Source organism: Lissotriton vulgaris, chromosome 8, assembly GCF_964263255.1.
Source record: "Lissotriton vulgaris chromosome 8, aLisVul1.2, whole genome shotgun sequence".
Taxonomy (NCBI): domain Eukaryota; kingdom Metazoa; phylum Chordata; class Amphibia; order Caudata; family Salamandridae; genus Lissotriton; species Lissotriton vulgaris.
Genome location: NC_141696.1, coordinates 451,183,527 through 451,206,111, shown reverse-complemented (window position 1 = coordinate 451,206,111; position 22,585 = coordinate 451,183,527). Strand labels below are relative to the sequence as shown.

At 45.9% G+C, this 22,585-nt stretch overlaps 1 protein-coding gene across 1 annotated transcript in view; it reads right to left on the bottom strand.

Moving 5' to 3' along the window:
- Window positions 1-22,585, bottom strand: part of MITD1 (microtubule interacting and trafficking domain containing 1) — a 110,075-nt gene that overhangs the window by 18,369 nt on the left and 69,121 nt on the right. The window contains exons 2-4 of the mRNA XM_086934233.1: window positions 21,354-21,452; window positions 6,263-6,399; window positions 6,077-6,163 (exon numbers count right to left, since the gene is read on the bottom strand). Coding sequence (XP_086790359.1) covers window positions 6,077-6,163; window positions 6,263-6,399; window positions 21,354-21,452 — 323 coding nt within the window. The remainder of the gene's footprint in view (window positions 1-6,076; window positions 6,164-6,262; window positions 6,400-21,353; window positions 21,453-22,585) is intronic.

The following is a 22,585-nucleotide window of genomic DNA, read 5'->3' as shown; positions in this document are numbered from 1 at the left end:
GAATGCGCCCAGATTCCGTGCAGGACTTATAGCTGCGGCTAATTGGATGCGTGACAACTGCCTACAGCTTAATGCGAAGAAAACCGAGGTCCTGATTTTAGGGAAACAGGCGGAACTTTGGGGAGACCAGTGGTGGCCTCCCGAATTGGGGGTGTCTCCTACTCCAGCGGCCGAAGTTAAAAATCTGGGGGTCTGGCTGGATTCCAACCTCTGTTTTACCAGCCATACAAAGAAGACAGCAGCTACCTGTTTTGGTATTCTGCGAGGACTGAGACCTGTCCTCAAATTCTTCGACCCCCCCACGCGGCAACTGGTGGTTCAGGCCTCCATCCTCTCCCGATTGGACTACGGGAGCGCCCTGCTGCTTGGAGTCAATCAGGCTGAGGCTACTCGGCTTCAGAGGGTGCAGAACGCCGCTGCACGGGCCATTGTGGGCCTTCCGAGACGATGCTCCGTCTCTACCGTTCTGACCTCCCTTCATTGGCTTCCGGTCAGACAGAGAATCAAATTTAAGGCTCTCTGTCTGACATTTAAGATCCTGAAGCTTTCCTCCCCTCCCGCCCTTGCGGGCCTTATCTCTCCGTATGTCCCTGCGCGGTCCCTCAGGTCTGAATCTTACCATCTGGCGATTAAGCCAAGATTCAGACTGAGTAGGATGGGAGGACGCTCTTTTCGCATTCTGGCGGCTGATTTATGGAATTCTCTTCCTGTCCACATCCGTGCCCTAAACAGCCTAACTCTTTTCAGACGCGCCATTAAAACTCACCTGTTTGCCTCTGCTAACTGATTCTTCTTTCTCAGCTCCTCCTGTTATGTTGTGGCTCTTGATCAGGCGCCAGGACGCCCCTTCGCTGGGGCAGCTGTGCGCCAAATAAAAGTTATTAACATAACATAACATAACATTACATTTGTACAAATGGAAAAGATAACAAATGATGTTCTGAATAGATGCATCTAGCGGGTTAATGTTGTGGTCTGCACAATAAATGACAAACAGCTTCCACTTTGCCGCATAGCATGCTCTTGTGGTGGGCTTCCTCGCCTCCCGGGTGATGTCCATACAGTCAGGAGGCAAGTTTAGGTAGCCAAACTCTAAGACCTCAGGAGCCAGATCGCCAGGTTGAGCTGTTGCGGATCTGGATGCTGAATGTCGCCATGGCTCTGCGTCAGAAGGCTGGGTGTGAGGCGTAGCCTTTGATGCGGTACCACGGACAGTTCTAGAAACGTGGTGTACCATGGTTGGCGAGCCCACGTTGGAGCAACCAGGATGAGAATCATCGAGTGCTGCCTGAGCTTGCATGCCACCAGCGGTATCAGAGGTGCTGGGGGAAAAGCGTACGCAAATTTGCCTGACCAGTTCATCCATATCCCATTGCCCTGCGACTGTGGGTGTGGGAAACTGGCGGCGAAGCTTTGGCATTTTGCGTTCTCCCTTGTGGCGAACAGGTCTATCTCTGGATGACCCCACCTTTGGAGGTACGGTTGGAGTACTGATGGATGTATCTCCCACTCGTGCATTTGGTGGCTGTACCTGCTGAGCAGGTCCGCCATCTGATTGTCCTTGCCTGGGAGGTGTTCTGCCATGAGGAAGATGTTCCTCTGAATGGCCCACTTCCACATGCTCTGAGCCGAGTGAGACAGCTGTGGAGAGTGTGTTCCTCCCTGCTTTTGAATGTAGTACATGGCCGTCATGTTGTCCGTCCGGATCAACACAACCTTGTTTCACAGATGTACTTTGAAGGCTTTTAGTGCCATGAAGATCGCCATCAGTTCCAGAACATTGATGTGCATCTTCCTTTGCTGTGGTGTCTATAGTCCCTGCACAGTGTAATGGAGTACATGAGCTCCCCATCCCTGGAGAGAAGCGTCCGTCGTCAGGATGATCTGTGGCACTGGCACAGGCTCTTGGAACGGTCGTCCCTTGCAAAGGTTTTGTGGATTCCACCAATGCAGAGAGTTGTATGCCCGACCGCTCACCAACACTAGGTCTTTCAACTGCCCGTGAGCCTGAGTCCACTGACGTGCTAAGCACTCCTGAAGCGGACGCATATGTAGTCTCGCGTGCGGGACTATGGAGATGCAGGAGGCCATCATGCCTATCAACTGCATGAACACTCTTGCTGGAAGCGAGTGTTGAGGTCTGAACTTCTGTATCAGCGATTGAAAGCTGCTGACCCTCACTGAATTCGGCTCTGCTGTGACTGCCAGAGTGTTTATGGTAGCACCCAGACACTGCCGTATGTGGGCGGGTTGGAGGTGGGATTTTGGGAAATTCAGTGAGAATCGCAGATCATGCAGGAGGTGAATGGTGTGGGACATGTGGGCGGCACACTGCTGGGCTGACTTCGCCTGGATGAGCCAGTCGTCCAGATAAGGGTAGACATGGATGTTCTGTCTCCTTAGGTGCGCCGCAACTGTCGCCAGGCACTTTGTGAACACCCTGGGTGCCGTGGTGACTCTGAAAGGCAAAACCTTGAACTGGTAGTGCTGGTTTTGGATGGTTCACCGGAGGTACTTCCTGTGTGAAGGGTGCAGTGGAATGTGAAAGTAGGCATCCTTTAGGTCTTAAGTTGTGAGAAAATCCCCCTGACTGAGCAACGGGAGCACTTGCTGCAGGGTCAGCATATGGAAGTGCTCCGACAGGATGTAGTGGTTGAGTGGCCTGAGGTCCAGGATGGGCCGGAGGGACCCGTCCTTTTTTGGTATTAAGAAGTACAGGGAGTAGACCCCTGTGCCTCTTTCCTGCGCAGGCACGAACTCTATTGCTTTTTTTTTTGCAGCATGACGATGACCTCCTGCTGCAATAAGTGCAAATGCTCGGCAGACATAGGACGGTGTCTTGGGGGTATGTTGGGTGGAGTGGATGTTAACTCCAGACAATAACCGTATTGTATACGTTTTCTGACCCACCTGTCTGTGGTGATGGTGTTCCAGACTGGCAGGAACTGCTGGAGTCTCCCCCGACCGGTGTTGTGTGGTCGGGGGGCAGTGACAAGGCGTCACTGTTTGTTGGTGTCAGAGGATCTGGAGTGGTTGTTTCCACGACCTCTGCCCTTGGCGCTGTTACCACGATATCCACCTCGACTCTTGTTGGTGTATGTGGACTGAGTGTTGCCTTTGTAGTACTGCGTGGATTGGGAGAGCTGGCCTCTGGAAACGCCTCTAGTGCTTGAGCGACGAAAAGACCCACCCCGAAACTGCTGGGACTGTAAGGCACCCATGGATTTAGCAGTTTCCGTGTCCTTTTTAATTTTTTCTAAGGTGGTGTCAACCTCCGGGCCAAACAGGTGATCTGGATTCACTGTTTGATTAAGGATGGTGGTTTGTATTTCCGGCTTAAATCCAGAGATTCTCAGCCAGGCATGTCGTCGTAGCATAACACTAGTGTTGACAGCCCTGGCTGCGGTGTCAGCCGCGTCCGGAGCGCACTTAATTGAAGCATTAGAGATCAGCTTCCCTTCCTGAATAAGCATCTCAGCTGCCTCCTTGTATTCATCAGGCAGGTGCTGCAACAGGGTCTCCAGCGTGTCATAGTGTGCCCTGTAATACCTCGCCAGAAGCGCTTGTGTATTTGAAATGCGCCAGATGTTGGCTGCCTGTGCTGCTACCCTCTTCCCGATGCCTCAAAGACCTTAGATTCTTTGTCTGGGGGAGGAGCATCACCCGTAGTCTGAGAATTAGCCCTCTTCCGGGCATTCGAGACAACAAGGGAGTCCCAGAGGCAACTGTCCTTTGATGTAGGTAAGATCAGTAAGCGCTGACTTATATTTCTTTTCGATCCTAGGGTTTATCACACTCGCCCTGGTAGGCTCTTTAAAGATCTCGCCAGCATGTTTCAAGACACTTTTCAGCATAGGCAGAGTCTTGACAGTTCTCTCTGAGACTGAGAAGGTATCAAAAAGGAAGTCGACATCAACAGGGTCAGCATGGAGCTGGACGTTGTGATTGTTAGCTGCCCGTTCAATGAGGGCATTGAAAGCTGCAGAGTCTTCTGTAGGAGACGTTTTCGCAGAAAATAGTTGAGGGTCTTGTCCTGAATGAGGATCACCTGGGTCGGCACCAGCGGCCCAGGGTTCGTTGGTATCCTCAGGGTCTGTATAGACAGGATAGCTGTACTCATCCTCAACATCGCCCTCCCCAACGTCCACATCAGAGTAAGTGGGCGAAACATTATGAGTCTGTGGAGAAAGTGGTTCCACCAAGACAGGAGTGGAAGCAGAGTCCTTCTTTTTCTTGAGAGGAATTTTGTAGGACTCCATTGGACGTTCTGGGGCAATTTTCCGCTTGTGGAGGGAAAGCCTGCCCGTTTCGGCATCAATGAAGTGTTCTTGATGCTCGTTCACTGAAGGCCGTCGAGGCTGTGGGCCGGGGACCACCGTTGACGACTTCGGCGCCGAGGAAACCTTCTCGGGGACGCTGGCGACCGCCTTAGGAGCGAAAGCCTTCAGCACCGTCTTCGGCGGAAACGTAAAATGAATGGGCGTGGACGCCTTATGAGGTTTCTCAACCGGCTTCGGAGGCGGAGGATCCTTCGGTCCGACCGATAAGGTCTTGTTCCTGATGCACTGTAGGGAGTCCGTCACCTTCTTGGTGAAAGCGGCGGATGGGCGCGCCGGTTCGACGGAATCCTTCGAGGCCTCACCAGGAGTAGACTCTCGGGGTGCGCCGCTTTTGGCACTGTCCTGTTGACGCGGAGTCACGAGTACCTTCGGGTCATTTAGTCCTTTCTTTGGGTCACCGAGAGCTTTCTTCGGTTCGCCGAGTCCTTTGCTGGTGTCGACCGTCTTCGGCGCTGACGCACTCGGCTCGACCACCTTGACTTTAGTCTTTGGCGCGGCAGACTGTCTCGACGCCCTTGACTTGAGCCTTCGGCTCGACAGTACCCTTCTGCTTCTTCGGCGCCGAGGGCTTCAAGGCCTTGGATCCAACCAAAGCGATGCGCACTTTCGGTTTCGAGGACGGCACCTGCGCAGTTTCTTGTGTCGAGACCGTAGGTTTCACGAGTCAGTTTGAGGAAGCTCTTCGTCCGAGCTATCCTCCATGGCTTCGAGGGCCCCGTCGTCGTCTCCTACCTCGTCGACGACTTCTTCGGCCTCGAACATTTCGGCATCCGCGTCGTAGTCGACGTCCGACGCGGGATTCGATCCACTAATGTCCTGGATAGATTCTTCCTCGACATCCCCTGCATCGAAGATGTCCACAGGCGCCTGTGCAGCATGCTGGGCCTCCTGGCGCGCAGCTCGACAAAGCTTAAGCGTCTTCTTGGACCTGAAGCGGGAACAAGCCATACACTTGGCTTCATCATGGTCCGGCGACAGACACTTGTTGCATACCGGGTGGACATCGATGTGGGGATACTTCGAGTTGCAGACGGGGCTGAACTTTAATCAGTAGGCAGAGTGGAGCTGCAGGGGCTCTTAGAAGGGGTGGGGGGGGGCTGAAGCCCGGTGAGTCCAATGGGTGTTGCGCGCCTGCCGCAGACAATGGGTAGAGATCCCGGACATGGGCTGAGAGCGTCAGAATGCTGGGAGCATTCGGAGCAAGCGGGAATCGGTTTCCTGCCTTAGTCCTAGTCCTGCAGGGAGAGCTGGGAATTGTATCGATTCACAACTGAATCCTGATATCATTTTGAACTTGGAGGTACGGAAGAGGAGAAGGAAAGGGCAATATTGAGAGCCTGTGCGATTGCTGGAAAAAGTTCTTGAGAAACTCACACACCTTTCAAAAGAATTGACATATGGAAATATTTCCTTTCATTTACACAGCCTGTGGGGAAGAAGTACAGACAAAGTAGTTAGCTCTCTTTATCAGCAACTATGAAATCTCTCTCAAGTTCATGTGGGGTTGATTACAGAGAGAAAAGAAGTGAAAAGCATTACCCACAACAAAAACCAGCAAAGGAGCAAAGGCAAGTTGCATGACAATGTTCGTATTCTGTGTAAGTTCTTGTCAAGCGGTTAAACATAAAAAGGCAAGAAAGCCCTATTGCGAAGAATAGGGCGATATATGGAAGGAAGACCGAAGTAATAGGCAGTATTGATTTATTTTTATTTTTTTGCAAAAAAACATGCCTTACTTCCTCCCTGGAGGTGAGCAGATGGATTGTTTTCACATGGCCGGGTCCTTTGATAAGCATCTCACAGAACCGCAAAAAGTTATACAACTGAAAAATAAAATAGCATGTGGTATGTCATAAAATTGTAGAACCCGAAGTTTAATAGTCATTCAGTTAACATTTATAAACTACATTCAAATCCTTTACCTGGTGAACGTGGCGAACGTACGGATCCTCTACCCACACTTCTGTCAATGTCTCATTAATATAGGGTTTAAATAGGTTCTCGTAGCTGAAGCCTGTTCCGTTTTCGGGTATTTTTATTTGATTGTGATATTTCCCCTCTGAAAAAGGAAAGACAAGACATGCAATAAAAGTACCTCAATTTAAAAACCATTATCGACAATAATTAGCTGCTTCTAAACTACACACTTGGAGGAATGTATAAACCTATATTTGCCTAACACACATAGCCTTATTTATGGTATTAGTAAGCATGAATTTGCAGGCCTTCATTATTTCGGGTTCCCGGTAGTATGCCACGTCTGAGTTACATCCTGGACATAGGGTCGGTCCAGAATTAAGGACATCTAGTCTATCTGGGTTAAGGAGGTGCAGGTCCCTAGGTTATTGGTCAACAGTGTTACAGTTGAGCAGCGAGTTGGATGGAAAGGATTAAACTACCCATCCATATCTGTCTAACAGACAGAGGGAATGTACCATTGCTCGCAGTGTGGTACAGTCAAAATGAAAGGTCCATTTATTAAAGTTGTGTAGGAAAGTGCCCCTTTTTGACGTTGTCACCCCCACTTTTTGCCTGAAATGTTATGTAAATTTTGAATTGCAGAGAGTTCCTGCTACCTAGGTACCCAGTGCCCTGTGCAAATGTAATCCAAATGGCAAAGGTTTTAGCATCCCCTTATGTCCCTAGCAAATGGTACCCCTGGTACCTAGGGCCTGGGTACTACAGAGGGTCCCTAAGGTCTGTAGCATGTATTGTACGATTCTAATGGACCTACCACCAATCCCATGCAGACTGCTATTGAAGGCAGCGTAAAATGTTGCAGACAAATGTGAAAACACGCCATGGCCACATGGCCAGCCTGTGTGTCATGCCCACAGATATTATATATATGCAAGTCATCCCTACAACAGGCCGTACAGCCCTAACACCGGTTGCATTATATTACATGTGAGAACATATCTGCAAGAGCAGATATGCCCCTGTGCTGTCCAGTTCAATTGCTAGATAGTACTAGTGCATAAGGAAGCCACCTTAAGTATATGTTCCCCAGCTTCATGATGGCTTCACTGAAACCTATGATGTTTGGTATCAAACTCCCTGTTGTAATAAATTCATACTGATGCCAGTTGTGGATTTATTAAGATATGCACCCAGAGGCCACCTTAGAGGTGCTCACTGAAAACCTACCACCCTCTTAGTGTGCTGGCTGACTGGTATTGTTCAGCCTGCCACCATAGATCTGTTTCCGGCCCCCTGCAGGTGAGAGCCCGCACTCTCTGAGGCCGGAGACACTGCCTGCTCTGGAGGAAGGTGTTCACACCTCCTCCAGCAGGAAGGATAGCAAATCTGCATACCAAGGCCCGACTTCAAAGTCCCTGCCGCCTTTGATGTGCGACCCCGGCTTCCCATAGACCTGAGAGATGCCACCCCCTGCCTTAAGGCCCATTTGGCACCAGGACAGGTGGGAAATTAGCTATGCCAGCCACACCCCTGATGTGCTCCACAAAAGAAGGGTTCCATTTTGATTTTGGTGGAATTAGGAATTGTGGGATAGGGTTATGCCCACTACTCACAGGAAGTGGTCATTTAGGGGGTGTAGTGACCCCAAGGGCAAGTAGCCCATTTGCTATTACTCTTCAAGTAGCCCATTGGCTATTCCCCTTCACTCCCCTTAATGCCCCTAATTTCAGTATTTAGGTGGCCACCTGACATTAGGAATGCAGATTCTCCTGACACAAGAAGAAGGACCAAGCAGAAGAGGCAAGAATTGCAGACTACTGGTGGACTTTGGCGCCAAACCCAGCCTGACTGCTCCTGCCCTGACAAACTGACTCGTCCTGCAGCTGTGCATCATCCAAAAGCCTTGGAGGGCCTCTGCACTTCGCCAAGCCGTCAGCATCTCCCCTGAAGTGGAGGACCCACATACCTGCAACTTGCAAGCACGGACCGCAACGTCCGGTTCATTGTTCTGCTGTTCACTGGGTTGACCCATGCAGCAGCCTCCCAGGAGGAGGTAACTGTGCTCCAGGAGGTGGGATCTGTTTCCCGAACAAGTGAGAAAAGGCCAGGACCAACCAGAGCAACCCGGCACCAATACCCAGGGCACAGACCCCTTGCAGTAACCAAAGCGTGTTTGAGTCTAATCTGGACTCCAACACGGCAAAGACCGACCAGCTGATGAGGGACGTCAGCATCGCAGAGACCAGCACCAAGAGTGGCCCAGCTGTCCTGTTTTGTCCCCCTTTGCAGGTCTAACCGAGAACCGTGAGTGCCTTTGCCGCATGGGCCCAGATGACTAAACCCTCTACACCAGAGCTCCCCTGACTGGGTCCCCGGCAACCAACTGAGCTCCCTGCTCCCAGGACCCTCACAAACGGAGCCCCCTGTTGGAAGTTCCCAGACTTGTCCCAAAGTCCCCTTCTGCACCTTAAGTCTTAAAGGAGACCCCCGGAATAGGATTGCAAGTACCCGTATGTAGTATGTGTTTCTTTTCTCAAAAGAAAAAGCATTACTGCGTAAAAACTCATTTGTGTGAAAGTTTTAATTACCTGTAAAAATTGATTTCATTAAAAGTACTTACCCGATTACATAGTGTTTGGTCTTAAAATATGTATATAAAAATGCCTGTTATTTTTCTAAAAATGGTCGAGTTTTTCTTCTTGAGTGTGTGTCTCATTTACTGACTGTGTACAACACATACTTAACAATACCCTCTGATAAGTTTAAACTGCTTGCCAACACTACCACAATAGAGAGCATTTGGGCTTATTAATTTAAACCTGTTAAGCCAATAAGAGTTGTTGCACTTTCTACATAATGTACCTCTTTTTGGGCACACTACATAAAAAGTCAGCTTCCTTCAGGAGGTTTGCGGCTCTTTCCTGAATCGCTAGATTTAAGATCACTGAAAGGATAAGGCACACTATTCCAGAACATTTTTCATGCACCTTTCCTCTGTGTTTCTTCCTTCTCATGTAGTTTGTGGATCAGGGCAGATTATTCTATTCCTTCCACACACTAAAGAAAGTCAATGTGCCAGTCCTAGAAAGGTATGTGGGACCATTTCCCCACGTGGACCTTGAGCAGTGCAACATTTGGGTCTGTTTCATATGTTCCCAATTAACAACCAATTGGGCGGGGTTGCATGATCCTGGTTTCTGAAGGGTGCAGAACAGTATGGATGCCTTTGCCAACAAAACACCCTTGCCTTCTAGCATGCCTGCATTCAGCTTTTATATAGCATTTCTAAAATACACACATAATTATTAAGTTTTCCTTTCTTTTTCACATTTAAAATTAAAATAAAAAAATCTTCAACACTCTTGATGCCATCTACTTCACCCAGGTCTTTTTTGTTTTTACACCTACCTTTCTAATCATGCCCATAGTAAGCATATCATCTTTGATCTTGCATTTGCCTTCTTTACTAATACATTCTCAATGTATAAAACATGCAGCTTTAAGATTTATAACGCTGCATATTCATCTATCTCTTACCTCACTTCTCAAGCTAAAAAAAAAAGAACACTCACACCCTTGTTCTACTATGTCTCAGCTATTGCCTTCAGCCTTCCAGTCTCAGCTATCATCTGCTCCGGTCATGTTCAATGCTTTCATTCACCTTTCTCATCTCCTCACACCTCAGATCCTCTTCCATTTCAGTTTCCAATTTTTGGCCTGTATTTTTAAATGGGTCCACCATACGACCTTTTTTGCCTTGTTCATTTATAAATCAACGATGTACCATCTAACAACCCTTTTGATCAACATCAAAACAGAGACGCGTTCCTCAGGGGTCATAATTTATTGTTCTTGGCTTTATTTTGAACTCTGAAATCCCAAAGGATGAGGATTTGTTTACACTGATTTCAAAGTGTTAGGCTAGGTTTAGGAATCCATTGAGAAATGTTGAATTGTAGCTTTTCTGCATATAAGTCATAGCTAGAACAATTGGTCACGTGGCACTCATCAAGAAACCAAGAAAGGATAAATAACAAAATGAGCTAATCTTTTTTCTGTAAACTGAAGATATTTGCTGGGCATGGCAGCCAAATAAGTGATTTCTCAGCATGACTTTTTCACTAAAGAGTCCTACTCTTCCTTTTACCAGGAACTTTTCCAACATCTGGAACTATACAATGTGGTCTTCCGCAAGTTTGTCGTCAGTTTGTAGTAAGAGCACTCTTTTTATTGCTAATCCCTATAGCTGTTTCCCACTCATATACCTCTGGACTTTTCGTTTTTGTCCAGTGGATGGCTATTCTTCTTAAATACATGGACACTATATGCCTGGTTTCACCTACTTTGATTCCCCATTCTGCCGGAACTATTCTAAATGTTCCTGCTAATGGACTCATGGCCTGGGGAGAAGAGGATGAGTGACAGGGGTACCCTTGTTGCATGCCTAACTGAAGTCCCATCTGTCAAGATTTCATCCGACCTGTTTTCACCTTTGCCATATGGGATTCTTACAGTAGCTTCAACCAGCTATGAAAACTAGCCCAGAGTTGAGTTTAATGCTTTGAATATAGTGTTCCCACCCTACAGTATCAAAATCCTGTTCGATGTCCAAGGCTGCGGCTACACGTTCCTCTTCATTCGTCCAGAGAAAGGTTTTGGTATGTGCTGGTCTTTTTAGATTTACAATGGTATGTGTATGTGACACAAAGCCTGTCTGGTGTTGGTGGACCATATGGCGGAGGACTATTAAGAGGTAATTCAATGGTGGTTTACTGAATATCTTCAAGTCCACATTCAACAGGTATATCTTGTGGGTTTGTTTTGGGCTTCGGGACCAAGGCAAGTAAAGCTTTCCTCAGAATCTGGGAGTTTATTTTTTCATATGAACCTAGGCATACGGTATGCAAACTGTCAATGAATGTGGCTGTCACTATTTTATAGAGTTCAATGGGTAGCCTGTCTCATACGGATATCTTTCACTAGCATCTCTTTTTCGTGGTTGTGAAGGACTCCATTTATTCTTGCTTTTCGAACTGAGCTTTCAGTTCTTTCTTCATTTCTGGGGTAGGCTTGGAGAAGTTAATGCTTTCTGAGAAGTTTCAACTATCTTCTTTCCTAGTTGGTTGTGTACAGTTATTTAAAGTATTTTCAAAATATCTGTGCTGAGGCCTGTTTGAGCGTGTTGCCGCCATCTGGGGCCCAGAGTCTCATTTCCTGCAACCTCTTAATAGCCACGCTAATAGTTTACCCGATTTGTCCTCTTCGATATACAGTTGTTGCCTGAAGGATATGCAAGAATATTTATCTAGTGATGTATGTAGCTACAACCACTTGAGTTTTAGTTCATGCCACCTGTTCCTTGTACAATTTCTTTTTGCAAATTTGCTCTTTTGTCCTCAGTTTTGATTATTTCCCTTGTCCGCTGGGATTTTACACAGTATGCCCGTCTTATGCTATTCCCTCTTAATGTTACTGTAATTGCATCTCATTTCACTGCCCGGGACAATTTAGATCATTCGTTTTGTGTAAAATAATTAGCTAATCCTTCCACCACATGTTTGAACTGTGGGTCTGTTAGTGATAGTTAGTGCCCTCGCTAAACTATCGAAGTATGTGTGAGATGTGGGCTGAAACTTATTCTGCCTAGGTATTCCATTTCATTCAGAAATGTATCCGCTCTTGGGATGAAGACCTAATCTAATCTGATGAACGTATTAAGGACAGAAGAATATAAGGAGCATGTCTGTATCATTGGGTGCAGTAGTTTCCATTTGTCTACCAAGTCATAATGTGATATGTCTTTTAATTGACTCCATTATACTCTATGACTTCTTGGGTTCCACCTGGTTACCCTGATAATACACTATTGAGGTCTCCCGGCTGTATTATTGGAAAGTCGGTACGTGTGGCTATCAGGTAGGTCACTTTTAAGAAGAAGATGGAGTCTGTGGTAGCTTGGGTGCAAATGTTTATTAATCATATCTTGTGACTGTTCAGTAGTCCCATTATTATTGTTTCCCTTCAGCATGTATATATGCGTTATTTGTACACCATAACCTTAGCCAAAAAGGCAGCTGGGCTCTAACCAGGGTCAAAGGCAAGCATACAGTCTACAAATGATATAAGAGGTCGCTTGTTATTGTATTGTTATTTAGTGTTCTTTAATAAGGTATGGCTGACTCTTTTGTAAACTGAAGCAGTGCTGGGGCATTTCTTATCGATATGGGCATGTTGTACCAGATCCTGGGTGCATACATGAAAAAAGGCCCGATACCTTTTCTTTTTCATGCTCCTTAGTCTCCAGTCTGATGGTGGCCTGCCTGTGGGTGTGCAGAGAGACACGGGAGATGGTGAGCTTGTCCACAGGATAGCGTGAGTGCTAATCATGATAGCTTTGTAAATGTTGCCGCTAATTTTGAAGATGATGCGGGCCAGCAAGGGAAGGCAACGGAGTTCCACTGGGATTGGGGTGATGAAGTCATATTTCTTTCAGCCCGGAACGAGAAGTGTTGGGGAACATAGCATGGCCTTAAGGGGTTGTGGTAAATATTTGATTTACCGTCCTAATTTCTATGCAGGTAAGTACTTAAACAAAAATAACTCAATCGGAAAGAAAGACGCAGAGTCCGTGGTGTTAGAGTTCTTAGGGGTTTTATTCCTTAAAAAGGAATGGTTCTGGTACCGGATATCGGGTTCCTGACACCACTGGGGTGCAGGAAGGGATAGAGCATACTTTATTGACAAGACATAACTTTTATACTTAAACCATATAATGAATACCAATACAGTAGGCGTAACAGCTGAGAGAAACAAGATAAAAACACACACGTGTTAGCAATACGTAGTCAAAAGGCGTGAACTAGGCGTGAACATAGAGGTGTGTGCTAGAAACGTCACATGTAAGTGTCACAAGTAGGTGGGTACAAAGCAGAATTTTGCAATGTCAGCAGAAATCTGAGGCCTGGATGCACACGCAGCTGCATGACGTGGGATTGACGTGGAGCTGGAGGGTGCAGGGGACTTGACATTTACACTAGCGGAAAGAGACAGAAGTCTGGCATGTCAGATCAACTCGTACCTATATCATATCTGATATCTGATGTTTGGGAACCATATTATCTAGAGGGAAAGGTCTCTTGGGCAGAGGCTATTCTATACTGACTGTGAGTGCGTGTATAAGCGTCTACGTGTCTGCATGAGATGCGAGGGGGCATGGGCCTACCATGGTAACAGAAGCTATGAATTACTTGCACGGAGACAGTGAGGCCGGGCCCTTTGCTCTGCAGCTGGAAGGATGTTTACTTGAACTAGTAGGCAGGAATGTATGTTTGAGGAGCGGAGCAGATAATTCGAAGGTTGAATACAGTCTTGGCAGGCAGCAGGCTGAGCTAAGCGCCGTTAGCCGCGCAGGGAGTAAGGCAGAGGTCACGGGTACAGAGGCAGCCCAGGCTGAGGCGTTCAGAGTCATAAGGCAGGAAAAGGCTCGATGGCAGAATTCAGGGGCCTACTTCGCCAGAGCTGAAAAACGTGTAAAGTACACCACAAAAAGACGTTGGCATGGCATACTTAGGAACGGAATATTCAACCCGTTCAGGGTGGATCTGAAAGAGGACATGTTAACGTTGGACGCAAATGTATTTGCGTCTTCATAGCTGGCACAGGAGGGAAGTTACATGCACTTTAAGCTCGTACATGGAGACGGTGGGGTACACGTTAGGGAACATTTCTTGACCATAAAATTTATATTTCCTCATTCCCTCCTTGTTCCCTACGGACCCTTCATGATATATCGATCCTCATGAATCGGTCAGTCTGTTCTTGCAACATCATTTGCTCTTCTTTCTTCTTTTCGCGTTTTGAGTGAAAACTGGAATGTGGAATACATGAAGTGGCGCACAGACCACAAATCGCTGGCCCACACTGTAGGCACAGGCAGCAACTGAATACTATAACAAGGGCAATGCCTAGGAAGGATAGGATCTTCCATCCCCAAGCGGTCAACGTTGTCCAGAACCAACCGGACCAAGTCCAGGTGCCTGGATTCTGATGTATCAAACTTGCAATTTTATGAAGACGTGTAATAGCTTTATATACCGTTGGCGCGTTTTCTGGAATGAAAACACAGCAACTTGACCCGATGACCTTACAAGCTCCGCCCCTATCTGCTAGGATGACGTCAATAACAAGACGGTTTTGGAGAACAACAACCCGCATGGCAGATTGCTCCTCTGTTAAGTTGCCTAGAGCGGAGGTAGTTTCATTCACTACTGCTTCGAGGGTTCTAGTTAATCTTCGTATCAGTTTACTATTAAAGACGGTACCTAAGTAGGGGAAGAAACCTTTATTGAAGTCTGTGTATTGCTCCCATGCCGTTTCAGTATAGTCGACAATCGGGAGATCTCTTCGGAGTCTATTCTTTACTAGATTTGTATTTCTGTGATAATCAGGAGGGGCTAGAAAAACAGGTGGCAGAAGGAATGCAATGTAACAAGTACCATCCCAATCTGGAGGTAAACGTATGTATGCGGTATGGCCACAAACAAAGTAGGAATGACAGGTTGCTCTAAAGGAAGACTTGCCTTGATCACTGAATTCGACCACAGTAGTACATTTACTATGACCTAAGTGTACTGAACCCTTCTTTCTGACACATAAGTCACCTGTGACTGGTAATACTGACATAGCAGGGAGAACTGGTGCAGCTTCGGATTCAACAGTAAGAATCATGAGGTTAATTGTATAATTACCTAATCCATATACTTCATTTTCTAGATCAGTTCCTATTCTAGTGGGAAGTCCCTTTTTGTCGGGATAACAGGCGTTAAGCAGAACTAAGTTCAGGTTTCCCCAAACCCAATTTCCTTCGAAAACAGCAATATCAGGATCTAAGGAATTAATTATTCTAAACCATGCTCCACATGAGCCATTGTGTGTGAACGGGTACGGAAAGAGGGGCAGAACTCCCTTGTATTTCTGATAGGGAGGGAGTCGGCCACATATCCAACAGTTTGTAGCATTATTAGTCTGATGGGAGTGATGTAACATACTAATGAATGTGTTGTTGCGCAGCGCAAGTCTGTAAGATAATTCATGAGGGGGTAATTCGCTAAAAGAATGTTCGGCAGTGACATTGTAAGCAGATTGTTCACGCTTGAAGATAGGGTAATATATGGGCAGCAATATACTGGTAACAATAATCAAAAGACTTAGAAAAAACATAACCAATAATGTCACTATACAGTGACTACGGAGTGATTTACAATATGCATGTTTCTTGAGTTGTCTCTCTCTCTCTCTCTATCTCGGTCTAGGGGATACATGTCAGAAACTATTTAACCGATTCATCTAGGGGAGGACTTAAACAATTAAACTGTCTGACTTGCTAGACCGTAGTTTCCTTTTATACTCCTCTTGGGGAGTTTTCTCTCTCTTGGGAACTTTAAAGTCACTAGTATCGAGGCAGTCCTTTGAGGGGGTGGACGAGTCAGTCTCTGGCAACAGTTCATTACATTTTTTAATATGACTCGTGTGGATCCACCCCTTTCGGCCCTCCACTTTAATTGCCGTCCTCGTGGTCAGAAGGACGATCTTCGGCTCCTTCCAGCGGGGCTCCAGCGGGCTTTTTCTGTCGAAGTTGCGAATTAACACAGTGTCACCGGGACGGACGTCGTGTGGCTTTACATCAGTGTTGTCGGGAAAGGCTGCGGCAACCTGTGAACGACATGATTGGAGTGCAGACATCAAGGAGGCAAGGTAATCTGTCAGCATATTACAATCAACACCGGTTATTTTCTTAGGCATGGGCGTCCCCCACATATTTGGTGGTCGGCCAAAGACCACCTCATACGGGGATAGTCCTGATCTCGAATGGGGGACTATTCTCATATAGAACAATGCAACTGGCAGGGCGACTATCCAGTCGACCCCTTTCTCTTTACATATTTTGGCAAGGCGTGTTTTCAGTGTCTGGTTATGTCTTTCTACAAGGCCAGCTGCCTCGGGATGTCGGACACAATGGAATTTCCACTGATATCCTAGCAGAAGTGAAACCTGCTTCATGAGCTCGGATGAGAATGGCTGTCCGTTATCTGAGTACACGATACGAGGCAAGCCGTACCGTGGGAAGAATTCTCGAACCAGCTGCCTGGCAGTGGTCGGGGCAGTGTAATCTGGGACTGGATATGCTTCGGTCCAACGGGAAAGTGCACAAACAACTACGAGGACATACTTGAATCCTCGACAACGGTCCATCTGGATATAATCCATCTGGAGGACTTCAAAAGGGTGATCGGGAGGATGAAATCCACCTTGCTCTACAGGGACGCTTTTACCTGGATTGAACTGACAACAGATCATGCAAGTACGCACTTTCTGTTTTGCTGCTGCTCGTAAATGTTTGTTGTACCAGAGATTCTGTAAACTGTCTAACATAGCTTTTTCTCCTAGGTGTGCTGGACTATGTGCTGTATTTATTATGACTTGAACCATAGAGTCGGGGAGAAACCATGTAGATTTTCCCTTCGTCATCCATCCCTGATCTGTCTGGATCCCTCCTAGTTCAGTCCATTTCTTGATTTCATCTGGAGTAGCATGTGTCTGAATATCGATTACATCTAGTGTGGGATCCCTAACTGTCATACAATGTGTCGGCACTATTGTCTTTGTCACATCAGTTGTCTGGGTGTGAGTCAATGCTGTATGTTTTGCTGTTTGGTCTGCCAGGTCGTTACCCTGGGAAATGGAATCTGTAACTTTAGTATGTGCTTTACATTTCATGATGGATATGCCTGAAGGCAGATGTATTGCTTCTAATAGTGCTTGAATGAGGGGACCGTGTTGGATCTTGGCACCGTGAGAGGTCAAGAAACCTCGTTCTTGCCATAACACTCCGAAGTCGTGTACGACTCCGAAAGCATAACGTGAATCTGTATATATGTTAACATTTCTGTTCTTGGCTAGTATACAGGCTCGGGTCAGAGCGATGAGCTCTGCTGCTTGAGCGGACAGTGTATCAATACGATATGTTTCTTTAACTTCAGTTTCAGTGGTCACTGCATACGCGGCCACTAATTCTCCTGTGTTTGTTCTCATACATGAACCATCCACGTAAAGTGTCAGGTCTGGATTTGTCAGTGGAACATCTGTTAAGTCTCGTCGGGGCTTTGTTACTGCATTAATGATCTCTATACAATCATGCGGGGCTGAATTTGTCATAATCGGAGGTAACAATGTTGCAGGATTCAGAATGTTACAGCGTCTGATTTCTATGTGTGGCTGGAATAGCGTCAATTCATAACCTGTCAGTCGTGCTATAGCTACCTCCACGACCATCAACACCTCATTCCTACTGTAGAACCTCGCCACCATCTGACTCAAACAACTGGTTACCTCTCCAACCCATTCAGCAGGACACACGCTGGACCCTGTCTTCTCTGTAAGCAACAACATCTCTGTCAGCTACACCTCCGAACTACATTAGACTGACCACCAGTGCATCCACTTCTCCTTCCCCAAACCCACTGAACACCAACGCACCCACCGCCACCCACACAGAAGCTGGAACAAGGTCTCCGAATACCAACTTGGCACTTCTCTCCGAAAAAACCCACCAGCAACCTCCATGGACGCAAACGCCTCCGCACACAACCTCCACCTTTGGATCTTCGACTGTGCCAACACACTGGTTCCCCTCGGGGAACCTTCCGGCAAGCAGTTCTCTGAGAAAGCTAGATTGTTCTCCACTGTCCTCCAAGAATCCAGCTGCACCTGCAGACGGCTGGAGAGAAAATGGAGGAGCAGGAAGAACTCGGCAGACCACGCCAGACCACGCCGCCTTCAAAACCGCTGTCACCACACACCACCACCGCAAAGAAAACTATAACACAGTAATGTATCAACACTAACACACTCAACAGCTTAGTACCAGCTGTTTCTTTGTAGTAAAAAAAATAAAAATGAATGTTTCTTCCAGAAAGTTTCAGAACTGCTGTTCAGCCACGAATACTCTTGCATCTGAACTGTGGCAACCCTTGTTCCATGACCTCCCGATACCCCACACTGGCACCCTGAGGAAATATAAATTTTATGGTCAAGAAATGTTCCCTAACGTGTACCCCACCTTCTCCATGTACGAGCTTAAAGTGCATGTAACTTCCCTCCTGTGCCAGCTATGAAGACGCAAATACATTTGCGTCCAACGTTAACATGTCCTCTTTCAGATCCACCCTGAACGGGTTGAATATTCCGTTCCTAAGTATGCCATGCCAATGTCTTTTTGTGGTGTACTTTACACGTTTTTCAGCTCTGGCGAAGTAGGCCCCTGAATTCTGCCATCGAGCCTTTTCCTGCCTTATGACTCTGAACGCCTCAGCCTGGGCTGCCTCTGTACCCGTGACCTCTGCCTTACTCCCTGCGCGGCTAACGGCGCTTAGCTCAGCCTGCTGCCTGCCAAGACTGTATTCAACCTTCGAATTATCTGCTCCGCTCCTCAAACATACATTCCTGCCTACTAGTTCAAGTAAACATCCTTCCAGCTGCAGAGCAAAGGGCCCGGCCTCACTGTCTCCGTGCAAGTAATTCATAGCTTCTGTTACCATGGTAGGCCCATGCCCCCTCGCATCTCATGCAGACACGTAGACGCTTATACACGGTGATCACGGTGCAGGCGCTCATCGGATCCAGGCTTGACTATGCTAATGCCCTTTTCTTAGGCCTTCCGGATTATTTGGTTCAGCGTCTGCAGGTGGCACAGAACTCGGCAGCCCGGGCAATCTTTGGTCTGCACAGACGAGCTCGGGCTTCTGTGTTGCTGCAGACGCTCCATTGGCTTCCAATCCGGAAGCGGATTGTTTTCAAATCTATGACGCTGATGCACAAGGCTTTGTTTGGCTCAGGCGCTGGATATCTGAAGAAAAGACTAGCTTTCTATCGCCCGGCTCGCTCACTGCGTTCAGAATCCCTTTTCACTGCTGTGGTTCCACGCGTGAGGAAGGCCCGCATTGGGGGGCGCTCTTTCAGCCTTAAGGCCTCCCAGCTGTGGAACTCGCTTCCATTGGCACTTCGTAGCACCCCCAACTTGCTTCAATTTAGGAAGAATTTGAAGACGTGGCTTTTTAATCACTCTGTTTAGGTGGGTTTCTTTTTCCTTCTCTTTTGGGTTCTGTTTTTACTTGTTATGTTGATTTTACACTGTAAGTTGCCTGTGGAAAGCGCCGGGACACTCTTTTAGAGTAGCCGAGCGCTATAAAAAAAATAAGTTCTGAAAATCTGCAGATAGAGGCATCCCTGATAGTTTTGAGTAAAAGGGGAATATCCTAGTATTTCCCAATGGCTCAAAATTAGGCGGTACAGTTCCCAATAAAGGTTTAAAAATTAAACAGGTCTTTCTAATCATTTACTCACTGTCCACCATGGGGTAAGGGTCATGAAGGTGACTAGTACATACAAAATATATTCCAGCGTCTAGAGAGAGAACAAATAAAGGAAGTTCCTACTAAGAATCAGAATTGTGAAATAGTAAATAGACATAGAAATTTATGCGTATGGATTCCCATCATTCACCAAGCCTGGTGATCAGCTTCATCATTTGGGTATCCTTTGATGTAAAAAATGACAGACTAGCTCTATAAATCTCAGAGCTTACAAATGTCAAAAAGGTATAATTACCAAGATGAGCAGGATAGAGTATGTGGGACCAAGTTTTTTTATGAAAAAGTTTTTGTGAATGCGGTGAAAAATGGTGAAGTGCAAAAATATAAAATTGGTGCGTGAACAGACTAACAGTTGTTATTCGTGTCAGTCACGATCAATGATTTAGAAGGCATTCAGTTGTTTATGTGGTATTCTCTTCCAGGGAAAGTCATAGGTACCAAGGTCTGATGCATACGGGGTGGGTGTCGAGTGGGGAGAAAACCATGTTTTAATGCTTTCCACAATTCCAAGTGGACTAACAGCTTTCTTATTAGAGGAGAAGTAGGTCTCAGTTTTGAGGTCTGTACTAAAAAAGCTCATGTGCAAAACTAGATAATTAATAAAGGTGCCTCTTTGAATCCGAGGTTTAACGTTTGTGATGTAGAAAGGTCAGACCAATCACATACAGTGTTTGGTGTGCAATGCAAAGGAACTTGAATGAGAGGAGGGTTTGAGGGGCCGGTGTCTCATAAACTTGCATTTTGAAGTACAGTAGTAGTCTGGCAGCGGTGAGCAGGAGCCTCTCTAAACCCATAGCATACTGTGTTGGAGTAGTCTAGCTAGGACAGTACAAGATCAATGGCAGCTTCACCTCATTGTGGGTATCACAGTAATGGAAAAATGTATCTTGAGATAGTCATGGTGAACAAGAAAAATCTGGATACCAGATTCATCCGATGTGATAATGTGCGTTAGAGTCCATGATGATGAGAGATGTGCGACGATCCCTAGCAAACAGGCTTTTAGTTGGATACTGGACCATCTTCTGTAGGTTAAAATGCATGTTTTTGTTGAGTTTCAAATGGCTGCAGGACATACACTTATCTACGGCCAGGTGGACTGGGCTGAGGCAAAAGTCAAAAGGTTTCTATAGCTTCATGATAAGGTGTGTCAAAGGAGGCTGAAGATTTTGATAATATCCAGGAGAGAATTGAGGGATGCTTTAGAGAAAACAAGTAAGATTGCACTGGTTGAACTTTGGGGAACACCTACTTGAATGTTAATGCTGGAATAGAAGAAGAGAGAGAATTTCATGTATTTTTCTGGAAAACTACAGGAGATCCCTAGCTTTTTCAGCAAGAAACGCAAAGTTTGATGGTGTACTATATGAAAGGTTGTAGAAAAAATGAAGCAGGTAAATGCAGCTACTCCGTTCTAGTCAACAGAATGATATTAACAACCAATGTAACAACTGTTATCGCTGAGATTTGCTAAATCAGAGTGTTTCAATAAAACTACAGTTGTGGACAGTATAATTCAAAAACACAAAAACACAAAAAACAGTTATATTCAAAATATATGGCCTGAGTATTATGCTGAAAGCACTCCATGTGACTTTGTACTTATGCAGTTAAATTCAAATGTTCCAAACCATAGTATATAAATGTACAAAACAGAACCTACCCTCTTTTTCTTTCTCAAGATGCTTTTTAATTTGTTCTGCCCTGTCCATGTAATCTGTAATTTTCTGCCTGTAGTGCGCTTTCTTGATGTCTTTTGTCCCTGTGAAATAAGACATACATCCAATTACAAAATGTTAAATTTTAATCCAGTTTTAAAAAATAATAAACACACAACAAATAGCAATTGTGAAGCCTTTCTCTTTAAAAGCTGCACAAATGCATATTTTAAAAACATTCTCAAATGTATACGCAACCTAGTCTCAAAATTGCCAAACGAGTATTGCATTGTGGGGTATCACTCTTATATAGGGCTGTTAGAGATACAGTTGCAATATCCTGTTTGCTCGAATGCATCCCACTGCTAAATGATCATGGTTAATACCAATTGAAGGAAACATTTGTTTTATAAAATTGAAGTCAAATTTCTTTTTAAAAATACAATCAACATGAATTAATATTTTGCCACACAAGTAAATTATATAAAAGAGGGAGAGCTTTGCATACTGAGGGTGGGAGTGGAAAAAAACAGACAGACACACTGCAGGGGGAAGATCTAATTAAGGGAAGAGGTGGATAATAGATTTTTCCATGGAGTGTCACCATGCACCAGCTCCAGAATTCCTACTAAATCACAAAGGAAACTCTTGTTTTACGGAAAAGTGGTAAAAGAGGAGCTCTGCTTATCAACGAATGGGCCCCACTGACCTCAACAGCCACATTCACATTCTGAATGAAAAGGTGGAGTATCAAAATTAGTTTTGGAAAGGGGCTAGCTGTTAAGCGCTGCCCAGGGTTTTCCAATATTTTGACTACCCATTTATGGTGGCAGTTACAAGGATATGCCCTGCATATAAAATGATATGACAATTATTCGGCCTGTAGTTATTTGTGAATTTTCCTCATGCCTGTGATGTTTGCATTCCTAAAAGACCTTCCAGCATCATCTTACTCCAGGTGAAACATATATCTTACAAATGAAGTGAATAAACAATTAGTGGTCAATATACTGATTCCAAGATGATCAGCACATTTCTAAGAAATGTGGGTTGTCAGTACAAAGCTTACACAGGTCTCTTCAGTGTATCTTGCGTTGGAGAGAGAACATTTACCAGCACAAATACAAGGTGACCATTGATTAGTGAAACACTTAACACAACCGTGGGAGTGTTATGGCACACTTTTGCAACATGTTATCTACCTTTGTCTCTACATTACAATGGCATGGTGGACAGT